Genomic DNA, 16,253 nt, shown 5'->3' with positions numbered 1-16,253 from the left:
AAAAACAGGTTGGAAGTAATTGCTGGGACCAAGGGAACTGATGAACTGATGTCAACATTCACCACCCCTTCAGACAGACTCTAGGTCTGCTTGCAGGAATTATCCTCAAGAAACTATTGTATTCAATAAACAGGATCAGTGCTTTATTTTCAGGAGGCTGCCTGGGAATGCAGTGTTGGAGGCACAAGTCAGGCTGGGAGGACAAATGTCAGCTCTGGGTCTGTCCCTCCCTGCAGGCCCTTCCCTTGTGTGCCCCTCTCCCTCCTGGGAACCCACTCCTGTGTCTCTGCTCCACATGTGCCCACCCTGGGCACCCCATCGCTGGCTGTCCCTGCTGCATGCCCACATTTCCCCACTCCAAATTCATGTTTTCATCTGTCTGGGCCCTATTGGCATCACAGTGCCTGATGTAGCTCAGAAAAAACATTCCTCTTTGGTGGCCTTGAAGCCTGCTGGTTGTGCGAAGCAGCAGGGAAAGGGCTTCCCATCAGCTCTGCACGCTGGCTGCAGCAGTGGCAGGGATGAGGGGCTGCCTTTGGGCTGGGAGGCAGGTTCCAGCTCCGTGCCCAGGCTGGGGGACCCACACTGGGCTCCCAGAGATGCGCTGGAGACAGGCAGGTGTTGAGCTGCTGCCTGAATCGGTGCCAATCAGCAAAAACCAGCAGCTGGCACAGCTCAGCTCCTCGCAGAGCTGCTCCTTTCGGGCTGCTGGGATCCCCCTGCCTGGCAGCTTCACTGGTCCATGGTCTGGGTAAAACCAGAGCCACCTCTGCAGCCTGGGGAGCCCTCACAGGGCATGGCTGGCACGGGGCTCCCGTGTGCCCGGGGCAGCTGTGCCCGTGCTGGGCCTGCCCCGGCCTTCCAAACATCCCTTCCACAGCCTGGAATGCCACAAGGACCAGGACACCAGGACGCCAGGGCACGGCCGTGCCCCTGGGAGAGCACTTGGGCTCCCAGGGCCTGCTCTCCTGGCTCCAGGGGCTCTCCAGCTGCCATCCTGTGCTGCACGGCTGCCGCATCACCACCTGCAGTCTTTTCCACATTTTTTCCTGCTCTCTTACACCACTCCAGAAATTTTGAGGAGCAGGCCTAGCTGCATTTTTCATCCACTCCATCTGAGGAGTTTCTTCAGGAGGGGTCCTGTGGCAGTGGCACCACTCGAAGTGCAGAGTGCAGAGCCCAGGTTTTTCCTGCATGACTTAAGCTGGGAGAAGGCACACGTAAAATGGCATCAGACAGCGATATTCCCAGGCAGGAGCTGCATCCCTGGCAGCTGGCAGGCTCTACCACCCCCTTGGCCCTGGCACAGCCCCACTGTCAGGCAGGCAGAGCAAAACCTAAAGAGAAAAATGCATTATGATTAATGGGGGCTAAAGAGCCATCCAGAGAGCAGTACCCAGGGAACCCTAATTTCACCATTTTAGTCAGCCAAATGTCCACTGTGCACAGCTCTGGGACTTTAGCCTGAGCTTACAAAGCATTGCAAAGGCGTTGCAGTGGCTTTAACCCTGGCCAAATGCCAGTACACACACTAGAATTATTCACTCATTTTCTGCTGCGAGGTATCAATTAGGAGGAGAGAAAGCAGCCTCAAAACTTTAAAGAGTAGAAAGAAAACTTTATTAACAGAACTAAAAGAAAAAGAAAGATTCAGGATAAACCTTCAGAACCCTCCTCCAATTCTTCTTTCCTTTCCCATTGACAATGTAAAGAGACACAACCTGGAACTTTCAGTCAATTTACCACCTCTAGAATAGTATTTTTCAGTTCACTTGGGTACAGTTTCTCTTGCCATGCCATGGAGACTTTTCCACACGAAACATTTCTCTCATGGTTTAATTTTCATGAGTAGCGGCTGCCTGGAAACCTGCAACGTTGAAGTCCCTCCCATTGGTGATATAGTCTTTCCACAACCACCAACATGGGCCATTTCAGCTTATTGGGGTGAAATTTTAAGGATGAGCTGTTCTAGTATAGAAACAAAAGTTCTCTTCTTTTATCTCTGGAAACAGAGGTTTTCTTCTCCTATCCTTGGGGCAAGTTTTCTCATCTCTCTTTGTTCAAGCGTCTCATTGGATCACAGCTATTTCAACATCTGCTTGCTTCAACACGGGTGCCCCTGCTCACGGCTGTGGTTAGAATGCTACATCCCCCCAGTGCATTTCATGAGTTACAGGGAAAAAAATCTGATGTATCAATTATACCTTCACCGTAGCCTTACAAGAGAATTTGAGCCCAAGACTAAGGCATCTCCTCAGTCTGCTCCCATCTGGGATTTGACTCCTTCACTGACCTTGGTGTCTCTATGTTTTTGTCTCTACGTGTCTCCACCCTTTCCTTTTTCTGGTTTGGGAGAGAATTGGTGTTCGTAGGTTCGTTTATTCTCAAGCTTTATCAATTGAAACAGGTTTTATAGAATTCTGCAGTGCTGAAAGGTTGATCTTGTCTGGCGGAACTGTTGTGTCTCTTGCTGCTGGTCCCGTGGTCCCTGCCGGCACCACGCGAGCCATGCTGGTCTGTGCATTTTCTTCATGAGGGGTGCCGAAAAAAGAAAAGCTGCGCCTGCCCCTTTTGTCCTTCTGCCGGCAGAATGGCCGGCTAAAAGCGCCTAAAGGAACGTCCTTGGTGATCCACGTTGAGAGAGCCACGCGGCACTGACCAGGCATCCTGAACTGGGCTGCGCCGTGCTGTCGTGAACTCTACGATCTCGGGTGACTCTCGGCCACCTGACTGCTCCTGCATCAGGATGTCTGAGGTCCTAAGGCCGCTCATGGCCATGACCGCTTCTGACACCTCCTCCTCGGGGAAGATCCCGGTGTCAGGGTCCCACAGCCCTGGTTGGGACACAGTGGAGGGAAAATCGTCAACCACGATGTGCCGCGGGCCGAACAGCTCACATGGCACAGCAGGGCCTGGCCCGGCCTCTGACCAGTTCCCTGTTGAAAGGCCAGAAGCAAGAGAGTTTTTCCAGGGCTGGTAAGTCTTTAAATGTGATTTCACAGAGGCGTATTCAGCTCTCTTAAGTGGTTTTACAGGGTGTCAATATTCAAAATTAGCCAGCCGATTGGTTTTGTTAGGCCCAAAGGAAGCTGCCAAGGTCTCCACAGGGAATCACATCCACAGCTCCTGCACTCCCTCCCCAACTAAAAGCCAAACTTCTTTAAACCACAACATGACTACAAGTACACAGAAACAGCAGATTATTTATGTCCTAAGCAAACTCCACCTGGCTGCTGCTGGGATGAGTTCTCAATTTTCCACTTGAATCAAATGGAGGCCACAGAGGTATTGCTATGATCTTCTCTTAATCCTCCCAGAAAACTCCTGGGATTTCCCAACCTCTTCATCCATAGCCTGGTTTAGCAAGATGTATTCAAGGCATGCCCCAAAGCCCTGAACGCCAGGACCAGCTCCCTTTGCTGCACACACATGTGCAAACAGGCATACAGTGTAAGGAAGTAAGCATTTCTAGGGCTATTCAGTGTATTTGGTGCCTCATTACAGTCCTTTCTTACACAGGTTTTATTGACTTCCCCATTTGCTTTTGACATGGTGAAATGAGCACTTACCAGTACGTCCCTGTCTCCGTCCCCGTCCCTGTCTCTGTCCCCGTCCAGGTCCTCGTCCCTGTTGCTGGTATCCCGAAGGTGATGGCTGCTTAAAGGAGACCTCCATGTTTGAGACAAATTGCTGGAAAAGTCTCAGAATATTATCTCTTGTTGATTTCTCCAAAATAATGGGTGGCTTTGGCACCATCACACCATCCATGTTAGGAAGTGACTGGCATTTCCTAAAACGTGCAGAAGGAATCACAGAAACAGAGGTGGGAAAAGAACGCCAAGGCCAGCGAGTCCCAGCTGTGCCCATCCCCACCCTGTCCCCAGCCCAGAGCCCCGAGTGCCACCTCCAGCCCTTCCTGGGACACTCCAGGGATGGGCACTCCAAACCTCCCTGGGCAGTTCCAGGGCCTGAGCCCCCTTTCCATGGGGAAATTCCTGCTGTGCCCACCCTGAGCCTGCCCTGGCCCAGCCTGAGGCTGCTCCCTCTCCTCCTGTCCCTGTTCCTGGGAGCAGAGCCCGAGCCCCCGGCTGTCCCCTCCTGCCAGGAGCTGTGCAGAGCCAGAAGGGCCCCCCTGAGCCTCCTTTTCTCCAGGCTGAGCCCCTTCCCAGCTCCCTCAGGGATTCTCCAGACCCTTCCCAGCTCCGTTCCCTTCCCTGGGCACGCTCCAGCCCCTCCAGGGCGCTCTTGCCCTGAGGGCCCAGAACTGGACACAGCACTCACGCTGTCACCTCAGCAGTGCCAGCACAGGGGACAGTCCCTGCCCTGCTCCTGCTGCCACACCATTGCTGAGACAGCCCAGGTGCCATTGCCTCTTGCCCACCTGGGCACACCTGGGCTCACGTTCAGCCAACACTGAACAGCATTCCCAGCGTCTTTCCTGCCAGGCAGCTTTGCTGTCACTGTCCCCCAGCCCGGAACAGCATGACATTGTTGTAACCACAGTGCAGGACCTGCCCTTTGCCTCACGGGCCTCCCACTGCTGCCCTTGGCCCGTGCATCCAGCCTGTCCTGATCCCACTCCTGCCCGCCTTGGGCCGGCTGGAACTCACTGAGAGCGCGCTCCGTCCCTCGTCCGCATCATCAATAAAGATATTAAACCTCAGCAGCAGCTTACCTGCCTTTGATCGCTGAAAAAGCCTGGAAAGACATTTGGAAAGCAGGATCAGCCCAGCGCAGGCACAGGCCGGCTCTGGAGCTGGGTGTCTCTGGGGATGGGGATGCTGATAGGTACCTTGGTGAAAAGAAGCGTGTCCTTCTGATTCCTCAGAGCCTCCAGCTCCCGGACATCCTGGCTGGCTGAATCCTTCATCCTCTTGTGATTATTCACCTCTGTCTGAATCTTAGAAAGTTGTTCCTCCTCATAGTCACTGAGAACTTTCAGGACCTCCCCTTTTTTCTTCTCTAGCTCCTTCTGCATCTCCTTGAACAGGCTCTCCAGCCGTTCCCTCCGCTGGCTCTCATCAGTCTATTAAGAAAACAATTTCAAATTTGTAAGGGACATTTTCCACATAAGCTCATACCCAGAAAAAAAATCTGTCTTTGTTCTGGGATTAAAAAAGTCACTAAACGTTGGAGGTTGGAAAAAAACAAAAGCAACACCCCAGCCACTCATCAAGGGGCAAAGACTTTCAAGATTAACTAAGAATGGACCTCCCAGTCTGATAAGAAAGTTCTGCATCATCCTTCTTCAAAGAAGAAATCTCAAAAGTACATGAGAAACCACGCAGGAACTAAGAAAGCTTCAGAATCCATAATCTGGAGAAGGGCAAAAGAAACCTTTATCTCCTTATTTAGCAGCAAGCAAACACCCCAAGGTGATATTGGACCTTGAAACAAACCTTGAGTCCCTCTTTTTGTTTCAGCAGGTTTGCTATGGCTTTATCCACGGCAGCTTCATGGTTGTTCAGTGATTCCAGAATGCCAGGATAAGATTCCTACAAATATCACGGGAAGGAGATATCAGGACAGGAATACCATAATGCACGAGATCAGCAGTTTTATCACAGGGGTTAAGCGAGACTTGCAAAGGTCTGCTCACTGCCTGCTCTCAGGACAAATCAGCAGATAAACGTTCACTGGAAGGTTTTATCCCTGAAGAAATGCCACAATTACAAGCACAAAAAGGACAATTTGAGGCTGAAAACTGTTCACCTGCACTAGCCACACATAAAGCTATTTCCCCTGCTGGCACCTTTCCTTCTGTTACTCTGCCATTAATTATCTTTGCATAAGTGCAGCTCAGGCTCATCTTTGCCTTGGAGGCGCACCAAGGACTAAAACCTTGCAGGAGCGCTCAGTCCCACCAGTTTGGCCAAACTCTTCCCTGAGGAGGGGAAAAAAGCCTTGATAACATCTTGTTTTATACCTCAAGGGCCAAAGCCGGGGAGACTCTGGGACAAAACTAAGGATAAAAGCCCAGGATTGCAATTCAGCCCCATGCTGGCTCTGCAGTTCTCAAACTGCGGAGCTGCCCCTGTGCCGTGGCAGCTCTCTGGGGTTTTCCTGGCGCAATCCAGGCCGGTGCCACCGCGCCAGCAGCCTCTCACCTGGGCTTCGCCGAAAGCCTCCTCCAAGCTGATGATCCTGTGGCTCTTGTGGGAGATGACGGAGCACAGGACGCAGATGCACTCCGAGTCGGTCTCACAGAAGCACTCCAGCACTTTGCCGTGCTGGGGGCATCTCCTCTCAGCCAGAAGCCGGCCGTCGCAGGGCTCCACCAGCACGTGGCTCCTCTGGTCGTTCTTAAGGTTGTGCCTGCTCAGGTGCGCTTGGCACAGCGAGGCTTCGCAGCTCAGGCACGTCTTCACGGCGGGCTGCGGCTCCTGGAGGCAGAAATCACACCGGAGCACCTCCTCGGCCTGCCCCGAGCTTTCCGCCTTCTCCTTGCCTTGTTCCTCCTCCTGGAGCGCGGGAGCATCCACGAACTTCTGCACGATGTTGCGGAGGTGGAAGTTGGCCCGCAGCTCCCCGACGGGCGAGTGGCACAGCGGGCAGCGGGCAGGGCTCTGCTGGCCCCGCAGCGCCTGCTTGATGCACTCCTTGCAGAAGCTGTGGCTGCAGTCCACGCTCGTGGGGTCCCTGTAGATGTCCAGGCAGATGGGACAGGTCAGCTCTTCCTTCAGCCCGGCCATGGCCTTTGCCTGGGCCATGGCTGCAGCTCCGGGCACGGCTGACGAGGAGGGCTCTGCTGGGAAACGAAACTGAACGCGAGCAGTGACGAGGAATGAACTTTATTTATCCCGTGGGCAAACCTGCTATCTCCTCCTCCTTGCAAGGGAGTGTCCTCCCTCTCCTCTCTCCAGCTTCCTGCCTCTTGGGGCCACGTAGGCAGGGGCTGTGGCTCTCCTGGTTTCGAGAAAAAAGTTGTAAGAAGTCGCGTTTAATGAAATATTGGGAATTCCTTAGGGCTTTGTCCCGTGTGCAAGCGGTTATCTCAGCCGTGAAGACTGTGAGCCTGAGCAGTGCTGGTTAAGTACCAGCTTAATATCTTGGTCAGACCAATATCTTGGTGAGACCACGTTCACTCTCCTTTGAAAATTTAGGATGTTTAATGAAGGACAGTAGGAGGCTGAGACAGTAAAGCAAAGGTTACGGCCGGGTGCGCCTTGGCACTCAGCGAAGGGCACACCTTTACCTTCGGGGAAACCCCTAAATACCTTTTCCATTACTGCTTGGTGCACACTCACACACCCTTATGCATATCCATATTTTCCCATAAACTAGTTTATATACCCCAGGAACTATATTGCATGGCCCCTCCTTGGGTTTCCCCTTTTAGAGCATGAGTGGTTCTTGGCTGTGGTTTTGGCTCCTTCTCCTTATCACTTCCAGTCTGAGCCTTGCTCCATTCTTCCTTCAGAAGGCAGATGCTGATAGCTGGCATATCAACAGCAGTGTCCTCCTTACATGTTCACTGGATGTTATCCCAACCAAACAGACAGTTCACTCATAATTATATCAGCTACCACTGCTGTTATGTCTAAGTTTTTGTTAATAGCAGGAATAAAAGCAAAGTTATTTTAACATTATACATATAGCATTCATCTTAGTATTTGTGAAAAACCAACAATATATTATGTATTTATAAGAACAACAATGGGATGCATTCAAAGAGAAGAAATGTTTTTGGAGGTCTGTGACCAAAAAAGAATAATTGCAGGAATGGGATGTTCCCCGAACGACCAACCGGGACCCTGAAAAGAACCCTTCACCAATGAAAATAAACTCTGAGAAGTGAATTACACATGCAGAAAATTTAGCATATAGGTATGAGTTTGGGGAAATGTATTGGATGTGTAAAAGTTACATAGATTTCAGCTGGTTGGTCAGCAAGGTGTGGTGTGTGTAATTGGGAGTTACGCCCCTCATGCCTGGGGCTGAAATAAAGAAATGCCAATTCTAATATTGAAATTAAAATGCTTAGAGTTTAATTCCTCATTTTCAGGGACAACAGGACAAACTCCTCGCAGTGTTAGAGAGTTTAATTCCTCATTTTCAGTGACAACAGGACAAACTCCTCGCAGCAGCTCGAGGCTGAGAGCTTGGACACTTCAAGGGCAGCACGGCAGAAGGTCCACCCTGCTGTGATGGGTCAGGAGATGAGGCAGGAAGGAAAGCTGGGAAAATCCTTGTGGGAAGAGGGGCTGGGACAGCTGGACCAGCAGCCAGAGGCCAAAGGAACCAAAGCTGTTCCCCTCTGCAAAGCCCCCTGGATGGAGCTGGACAGCAGGCTGGCAGTGATGAATGCTGAGCGGGCACTTGTGTGGGTGACCTGAAGCACAGCCTCCAGAGCCCCTGGGCAGAGCCTGTGTGGCACAGAGCTGAGCTCCCTGCCAGGCAGCTCCTGTGCCAGCAGAGGCCCGGGCAGGATTTGGTCAGGTGCCACTGCTCAGGGCACAGGTGGGAGCTGAGACTCCAGAAAGCAGCCCAGGACAGCTCAGCAGGCAGTGAAATGAAGCCCACACAGTTCCTTTTTTTTTGTTCTTTCCACTTTATAGTATATATGTTATCGTTTATTTATAGGCAGATCACTTCACTATTTACAGTACATGAGCGTAGAGATTCTACAGTCTTTTTGATGTAAACAAGAAACTCCACGGCAGGGGAGTCTGGAAAAAGAAGCCAGTTCTGAAGTATTTACACAATTTAAAATAGAACTTTTATACCCACTGGATAGATATAGAGAATACATTGAGCGATTTGGTTAAATTATCTATGAAACTATAGAATCTGACAATGTAAAAATACAAGAAAACGTTCTCTCATTTTAGAAGGTAGACAGTTAAATCACACTAGAAATAAATCTCTTTTCTTTTTTAAAAATAATAACAATAATAATAAGGGAAAGGCATCAGAATCCATGCCATCTCTTAAGGTTAAAGTATATTACATAAATAAGGACACAACAGAACGGAACGGGGGGAAAAATTAAGTGAAATATAAAAAAACCACTACCAATTAAAAAAAATACTAAAAACTCGATTCTTAATCATAAAGGGATCAATTCTGCTGCTTTTACTCACTCTGCAAGTAGAAAATTGCAGAGTAAAGTAGTGCTTACTCAGCATGAGCAACAGAGGCAGAATTGGCCCCTAATAATTATGAGCAGTGTCCTTTTACATTAAAAAAAAAAGAAGAAAAACACAGAATTTAGCTTTTTTATATAAATAACAAAGCAGATGTGCCCCTTTTTAGGTGAAATTCTTACACCTTTCTGAAGAAATGCATCAGTTGAACTGTTCTCTCTCTTTCTCACATGCACTCACACACTCCCTCCCCAGCTCCTGCTGCTGCCCCTGGCCCTGGGGAGGGCGAGGGAAGAGGAATGAAACCCTAAAATGAAAGCCCAAAATGAAAGCCCAAGGCTGCATTTGGCTCTGTATTGCTTGAGATTGTCAGGGATGGATTTAGAACAGAACGGGTGTCGGGTTCAGCTCCAACACCAGTACCTCAGGACTCAGCAGACCTCCAGAAAGAAAAAAAAATCCCAAAAAAAGGAGAAAACAGTGTAGATCAGCAACTGCAAAACTCATTTGCACGGCGCAGGGCTGAGATCAGACCCAGGACTGCAACAAGGTGGCTGAGCTGCTGCCTCCTGAAAGGTGCGCAGCCCTCAGCTGTGCTGAGGAAATGAGAGAAACCTCTGCTTTGGGGCAGCATCCAACCTAAAACCCGCGATTGTCCTCTGCATTCAGCCCACACACTCAGAAACGTTTGCTCCTCCCTGCGGAGCCTCGGGGGCGCGCTGGATTCCAGCCAGAAACCCGCTGCCCCCCCCGAACAACGAGTTTTTCTGGGGCAAACCTGTGCAAAACAAGCAAAGGGGCATTTCATCAGGAACTCTCCACACATTCAGCATTTGCCCACAGCACCTGCAGGAAGCGGCTGGGGGACGTTCTACACTTACACAGTTTAAAAAAATAAAGCTCCTCCTGACTTATTGCCTACCAGAACAAACCCTTTTGCTCCCGGTTTCTCCTGGCCATCCCACAGCCCCAGCCCTTGCAGGGGGCTGGGGTGTGAGGGGTCCCACAGGCTGGGTGGGATGGGAAGGCAATCCTTGGGAAAGGGGGGGATCCCCAGTCCCTGGCAGCTCCTGCAAAGCTCTGGGCACCTCTGGCTTCCCTGGCAGCAGTGCCTGGGCATTGCTTTGCTCCTGCCCCATTTCCCTGTCAGCATCCAAACCTTTGGCAGCTCAGCAGGGAGCTCTCACCTGCCCCTGTGCCCGACCCACCTTCCTGCAGACTCGAGCACTGTGAGCTAAAGACACCTTTAGAGTAAAAAGAAAAATCCCACAAAATTAAAAAGGAGAAAAAAAAAAATCAAGTGGAAATTTATTTTTCACCCAGTCCTAAAAGGTGGGGGAAGCCCCAGGGCAGGCAGCACACAGCCCAAGGGGCTCTAAGCATAGTGCATAAGTCTGGAAAAGAAAAATTTTTTTTGGGGAGGAGGGAAAACAAACCATCCCAAGTGAACAGAAAAAAATTTAAAAATTAAAAAAAAAAAGAGAAAAAAAAAAAAAAAAGAAAACCCAACCCCACTTATAGGCTTCAGGCACCACAAAGACCACTTATTGCATCTCCTCCTACCCTAGGGCTGCAGTACTGATGAGCTCTGTGCAGGACCAGCCTCCCCTTCCCCAGCACCGGCCTCGGGACCTGGCAGCTGGGCTGGGGCCGACCAGGGCACCCAGGCACAGGAAAGCACTGGGGAATTCTGGGGCTGGGTCCACCAAAACCAGTGCTTGGGAAGTGACTGAGTGATCCCCTGGCGTGGGCTGGAGCCCCCCCAACTCTGCACTAACCCCCTCCACCACCCTTGATGCATCCCCAGCGGGGCCCAGCCATGGGTGCCCCCAGCTGAGTGGGAGATGGAAGAATTCCACTTATTTGCTTTTCTTTTTTTTTTTTTTTCCTTTCTTTTTTTTTTCTTTTTTTTTTTTTTTTGTTGGTTTTTTTCTTTTGGGTTGATCATTTTCTGAAAAACATCAGCACAGCACAGGACAGTACTACCCACCCTAAATGTGTCGCTATATACATTCTACATAAGCTCTATAGCAATCACATGTAAACATCATCATCGTGAGGAAATACTAGGACAGAAAAAGGCAAAGCTACAATGAGGCAATTGCCAATAGCAGATGCTCAGTCTCGGCCAGAGCCGCTCGCGGTCGCTAAGGTGGGATGAGAACCGGGGGATTTTGGAGCGGGAGAGGCTCCAGATTTCACTGCTGGAATGGCACGAGGACTGTTCCCTGGCAGCGATCGTCACCGCGGTGGCCTCCGGGCCCTGGCGCTGCCGGGCTGGCTGTTGTCAGAACCACGGCTCTCCCGAGGGAACGGCCAGGGAACTGTGCTGGTGTCGGCGCTGCCGGCGTTCCTGCTCCTGCCAGAGCCCGGCTGCGCTCCGGGGGCCGCCCCGGCAGGGCTCCGGCTCCCGGCGTCACATCGTGTGCCGCTTCCCAGGCTTCGGTCACTCTCCCTGCAGGACGGAACGCACCCAGGGAACCGGGGATAAAACCCCCGGGTCGTGGGGAGGGGAGACCCCAGGAGACTCTAATCTATCTATTGGCAGAGTTAAGGCTATAATATTCTATCTACAGAGGATGGCTGGATCCCTAGTGGTCTCTGGGGCTTGAAAAAGAAAAGGAGAAGGTGGCAATGGCTTGAGGAGCGGCGAGGTTCCCGCTCCCTTGGGAACACAGTGCCTCTGGCCGGCTGGTGGTGGGCTCTGCTGCGGCTGGTGGGGGCCGTGTCCCCTTCCCACCACACCCACGCATGGAGGGCAAGTCCACAAGTGCATTTTACGCTTAGATCCAGCGCCGAGGGCCCTTGGCCAGAGGCGGAGCTGTGCCCCGGGGTGCTGCACGGATCCGGGGTGCAGGTGGGTGCTGGGACGTGTATGGCTTATCAGCTATGGGGCAGGGGGCTGGCTGGGTGCTCAGGGTGGGTGCTGTGCCCGCCCTGCCTCTCTGCACTTGGGGCTGGGCTTGGGGCTGGGCTTCGGGCTGGATTTGGGGCTGGCTGCCCAGTGGGAAGCACAGACAGGTCTTCTCGCCCCGCTTGCTTTGCGGGGTGTGAAAGCGAGTGTGGATCAAGCCACAGGGCCCGGCCAGTCTCCCGGCCATCCAAGGAGCTGGAGAGGAGCCAGCTCCTCCACACAGACCAGACACATCCATCCCCCAGGCTGTGCCAGCAGGACCCGTGTGCCCGGCTGGCTGCAGCCCCCCAGCCCCTCTCTCCTGGCTCCAAAGGCAGCAGAGGCTGGAGCGGCGCCGGCTGCCGGCAGCGCATCCCTCTCCCACCCTCTGCAGCCGGCAAAGCTGCATCCATCACCCTGCAGGAGCCAGCTCAGCACGGGGGTGATGCCGGGGGCTCGGGCCACGCCAGCACGAAGAATGGCTTTGACAGCAAAGTGGGTGACCCCGGGGCAAGCACCGAGCACCCCGGTTTGCCAGCAGGGGAGGCAGGGGAATGGCAGCTCTGTGACTGCTCTGACCCCCCATTTGCTGAGTGGCAAGTGCCTCATTACAGTGCATAGTTAAAAATCAAGGAAGCGGTACAATAAATCTGAATTACAGTACATCTGAGCCATAAATACATTTTTTTTAAGTATATACTTTTTTTTTTCTTCTCTTCTTCTATTAAAAATTAGTTTATAATCCTGATTCTATTCACAATGAACAATTTCATCATCACACACTACGGACAAAAAAATGTTATGGTGAACACAGCTGCAACTCCACGGCGGGAGCATGGGGAGGGCTGGGAGGGGGAAGAGGGGCCGGGGGGCTCCTAGGCTCACCCTAAAACAACCAGTCAGAAGCAGAGGGGGGACTAACGTGTGGCAGTGAGACATCAACACCATGGGGACTCACAGACAGAAGCAGCTTTGTTCAATGTAAACATCGATCAGGGGACAGCAGTCTCTCTCTCGCGGGCGTGCTCTCGCTCTCTCTCGCTCTCTCGCTTGCCATAGACTGAATAATTTCTTTGAAAACGTAAACATATTGGAAGTGCCTTGACTGAGGTATTGAGGTATTCCTCCAAGGTTAAGGCTGTTACCGATGCAGGCTGAGCTGGGCCTCCTGCAGCAAGCTGTCGAAATCCATGGTCTCGTACTTGCTTTTCACCGCAGCTGGGGAGGACTCGTCCGTGCTGCAATCTGGGGATGGCAGGGACAGAAGGGTCAGGGAGGGGGATCAGCGTCCTCTCTGCCTCATGGGGAGGGAAACTGAGGCACAGCAGGGCACTGCTCACTGCCCTGCTACCGCACCGCCAGTGATGGTGACACTGAAAAGAGCTGGGGCAGAGGGGCTGCAGCCAGGCCCAGCTGGGCAGGGCACACACCACTGGCATTCACTGCCAGGGGTGAAAAAATCTGCTGGGTGCAGCTGAATTTGGAGGGGCTGACACAGGGCCATCCCACGGGAGCTGTGCTGGTGGCAGAGCCAGCCTGCTCCACTGCCAGCCCTGTGCCAGGAGCTGAACCCTGAGCGTCCCTGGAAAGCCCAGGGAGTTCAGCACGTAGCAGAACTAAGGCTGCCTAATTTCACAGCAGCTTAACGTTTTGGGTGTGTATTTTTGAATGGGGTGGTTGCATTTCCCCTCTGCCTGGGGGCTTCCCTTCTCTTCCTGTACCAGGATGAGCAGGATTTTAGGAATGAGCTGGGCTGTGCAGGAAGGGGGTGACTGGTGGCTCTGCAGAAATCAGGTGAGGAGCACTCAGGGGGTTTCTCTTAGGCAGGGGGGCAGCTCTGGCCCCCCTCCCCACAGCACTGCACAGTCACCATCTTCCTCATGGGGTGCTATCTGGCTCCTAATTTCTCTGTGCCCAGAATGGGAGGCTCTGGGATTTATTTAGATGACCAATGGACATTTGTGCCCGCAATCAAAGTCAAGGGATGGCTGCTCTAAGCAGAGCAGATACTGCAAGGTGATAAAAAAATCAGGGAGTACTTGAATCAGATGGGGCATCTGGAGGTAAGTCAAGACTTGGGGCTTTATTTTCTGGACCTCAGTCTTTCACTCATCGAGTAATATCCAGAACCTGCAGCCTCTGCAGAGGGTACAGAAATAAACATGCAGCGTTGGTGAAACACCTGAAGCAAGGAGGGCTGGGCAAAGCCTGGGACACATTTCTCTTGCAGGACTAGCACAGGGTTTGGCTCCTGGCCCTCAGCTCAGGCTGCAGCCCTGGTGACACAGTCACTGAGACCTTGCTGAAGCACTGAAAGGATTAATGCGACCACAGCACATTTCAGTGCTGTCACTTTGGCTCCAGAGTGCATGTGCAGCCTGGTGAATCTGTCCTGCAGAGCAGCAAACCACCCACATCACCTCTTGGGCTAATGAAATGTTGCTGACTGCCTTCTCTAATGCCTGGGGAGGGAGTTTTCTGCTGGAAGGTCTCCAGCACTGTGCAGAAACTCAGCAGACACGGGATGGGCTCAGCTGAGACCCAGCACCCCAGGCTGTGATGCTACATTTTGCGGCCAGCACACCCTGAGGCCTCACACCAGCTTCTTTCCTTCTCCCCAGTTCCCCAATCCACCTGTGTGAGCCATGAGCAGTCCCGTGAGCCACAGGAAAGGCTTTTCCTGCAGGCTCTGAAGGTGTTTGGGATCCCTGCGTGACCGGGCTCAGCGGTGCAGTGTGCTGTAACAGCCCTGTGCTGATAAAAGAGACAAAGCAGCGGCTGCTTCCTCACCCAGGTCAGCGTATCTGGTCCAGAAGAAGCGCCCCAGGCCACCAGAGCTGAGCTGGAAGGAGGGCTCGTTCCTCTTCCTTAGCGAGGGGCCGTTCTTCAGCGATAAGGCGGCGTGCTCGGAGTAGCGGTACGTGATGAAGCCGTACTTCTCCCCCCTGAGCAACCAGAGAGAGAATTCAAGATGTGATGAGCCCCACAGCCCTTGTGATGCAGCACTACACCCCTGACCCATCATTCCTCCACTCCTCCGTCCCACAGATGCCCTCGGAGCTCTGGACACGCTGAATCTCCTTGACAAAAGCACCAAGAGCGAGGGCTCGGCTGAGCCAGGGGATTGCTGTGGCACCGCCTGGCAGTGCCGAGGGGTTTGAGGAGAGGAGCTGCCTGTAGCTGCTGGAGCCCTGGGCCACAGCTCACTGCCCACCCACCTGTTAGTCCTGGTCAGGACCTGACACTCCACGATTTCACCAAACACCTCGAAGCGTTTCTTCAGCTCGCTGGAGCTCATGCTGCTGGAGAGGTTTCTGATGTACACCACCCGGCCTTCCCCCTGCCAAAGCAACCAAGAGCTTTCAGGCCTGGACCCTGCACCTCTGTGCTGCTGCTGGGCTGTGGAGGAGCCCCTGCAGCCAGCACTGGGAAGCACTGCCATGGACACAGCCTGACATCTCCAGGATCTGGAGCCAGGTCACAGTGTCACCCCCAGGACAGCCATAACCAGGCTGGAGCAGCCACTGCCCCCTTTCCTCCTTTAAAATTCTCCTGCATTCTTGCAGCTTCTCCTGGCAAATGTGGGATATATTCCTGAGAATTGCCAGGGGCAAAATCCAATTGCATTGCAGGAGAAAGTGCCAAAGCAGCATGTGTGAGTGCGAGAGTGCGTGTGCACAGCAGCAGGGAGCCCCAATTTACTCTCCCCCGTGCCCACTCCTCTCCCAGCTCCCACCACGTGCCCACAGGCTCCTGGTGCACCAGGATGCAGCAGGGCCGTACCTGTGACATCAGGGATTCCCCAGTTCACCCCACAAACTGCCAGTGCCAAGTGCACTGAGGCACCAGCGTGGGAGGCTCTGGGCATCCCTGTGCCAAGGACTCCGTGTGTTGCCAATCGCTGGCGGCGCCTGCTGCACGTTGGGTTCTCCTCCCCCCACCACCCCCTGTCCTTGTTTAACACTGGCCTCGCACCAAGGGATGCTGAAGCCAGGGCTAATGGGCTCCACTGCTGCTTTTTGGAGCAGGAGATGTGCCGAGGGCTGCGCCTGCTGTGTCCCCGTGGGGTGCCCCCTCACTTACGATGGCCTTTTCCCGTCTCTTCTTCAGCTGGCCCCGCTGCCCGCTGCCACCCTGACACTGCTCGCCGTTCTCACACCTGCAAGGAGGGACAGGAGGTGAGCCCGGGGCTGGGGGAGCTGCTGGGAAAGCTTCAAACATCAGGGAGAAGCTGAGACACCCACAGGAGTGGGTGGGCACTCAGAGCCCCAAGG

At 53.0% G+C, this 16,253-nt stretch overlaps 2 protein-coding genes across 4 annotated transcripts in view; both read right to left on the bottom strand.

Moving 5' to 3' along the window:
• Nucleotides 1-1,597: 1,597 nt before the first annotated feature.
• On the bottom strand, nt 1,598-8,416 carry LOC119706363 (E3 ubiquitin/ISG15 ligase TRIM25-like). Of its 3 annotated transcripts, none has more exons than XM_038149945.1 (6): nt 6,108-8,416; nt 5,388-5,495; nt 4,793-5,026; nt 4,676-4,698; nt 3,570-3,790; nt 1,598-2,936 (listed from the first exon to the last, which is right to left on the bottom strand). In XM_038149945.1, exons 1-6 carry the CDS (start codon nt 6,708-6,710, stop codon nt 2,599-2,601), a joined length of 1,527 nt encoding a protein of 508 aa, XP_038005873.1. In that variant the 5' UTR covers nt 6,711-8,416; the 3' UTR covers nt 1,598-2,598. The 3 variants fall into 3 exon arrangements, with proteins under 3 accessions (XP_038005873.1, XP_038005876.1, XP_038005875.1); XM_038149948.1 differs by having other exon boundaries at nt 1,598-2,834; nt 6,108-8,414; XM_038149947.1 differs by having other exon boundaries at nt 5,400-5,495; nt 6,108-8,409.
• Nucleotides 8,417-10,997: 2,581 nt separating this feature from the next.
• The window catches only part of PPARGC1B (PPARG coactivator 1 beta), a 46,603-nt gene continuing 41,347 nt past the window's right edge, over nt 10,998-16,253 (bottom strand). The window contains exons 9-12 of the mRNA XM_038149944.1: nt 16,063-16,138; nt 15,198-15,319; nt 14,770-14,924; nt 10,998-13,224 (exon numbers count right to left, since the gene is read on the bottom strand). Coding sequence (XP_038005872.1) covers nt 13,121-13,224; nt 14,770-14,924; nt 15,198-15,319; nt 16,063-16,138 — 457 coding nt within the window. The 3' untranslated portion in view covers nt 10,998-13,120. The remainder of the gene's footprint in view (nt 13,225-14,769; nt 14,925-15,197; nt 15,320-16,062; nt 16,139-16,253) is intronic.

The sequence above is a fragment of the Motacilla alba genome, chromosome 13 (assembly GCF_015832195.1).
Source record: "Motacilla alba alba isolate MOTALB_02 chromosome 13, Motacilla_alba_V1.0_pri, whole genome shotgun sequence".
NCBI lineage: Eukaryota > Metazoa > Chordata > Aves > Passeriformes > Motacillidae > Motacilla > Motacilla alba.
Note: the sequence above shows the minus strand (reverse complement) of the source record. Positions and strands in the feature narration are given on the sequence as shown.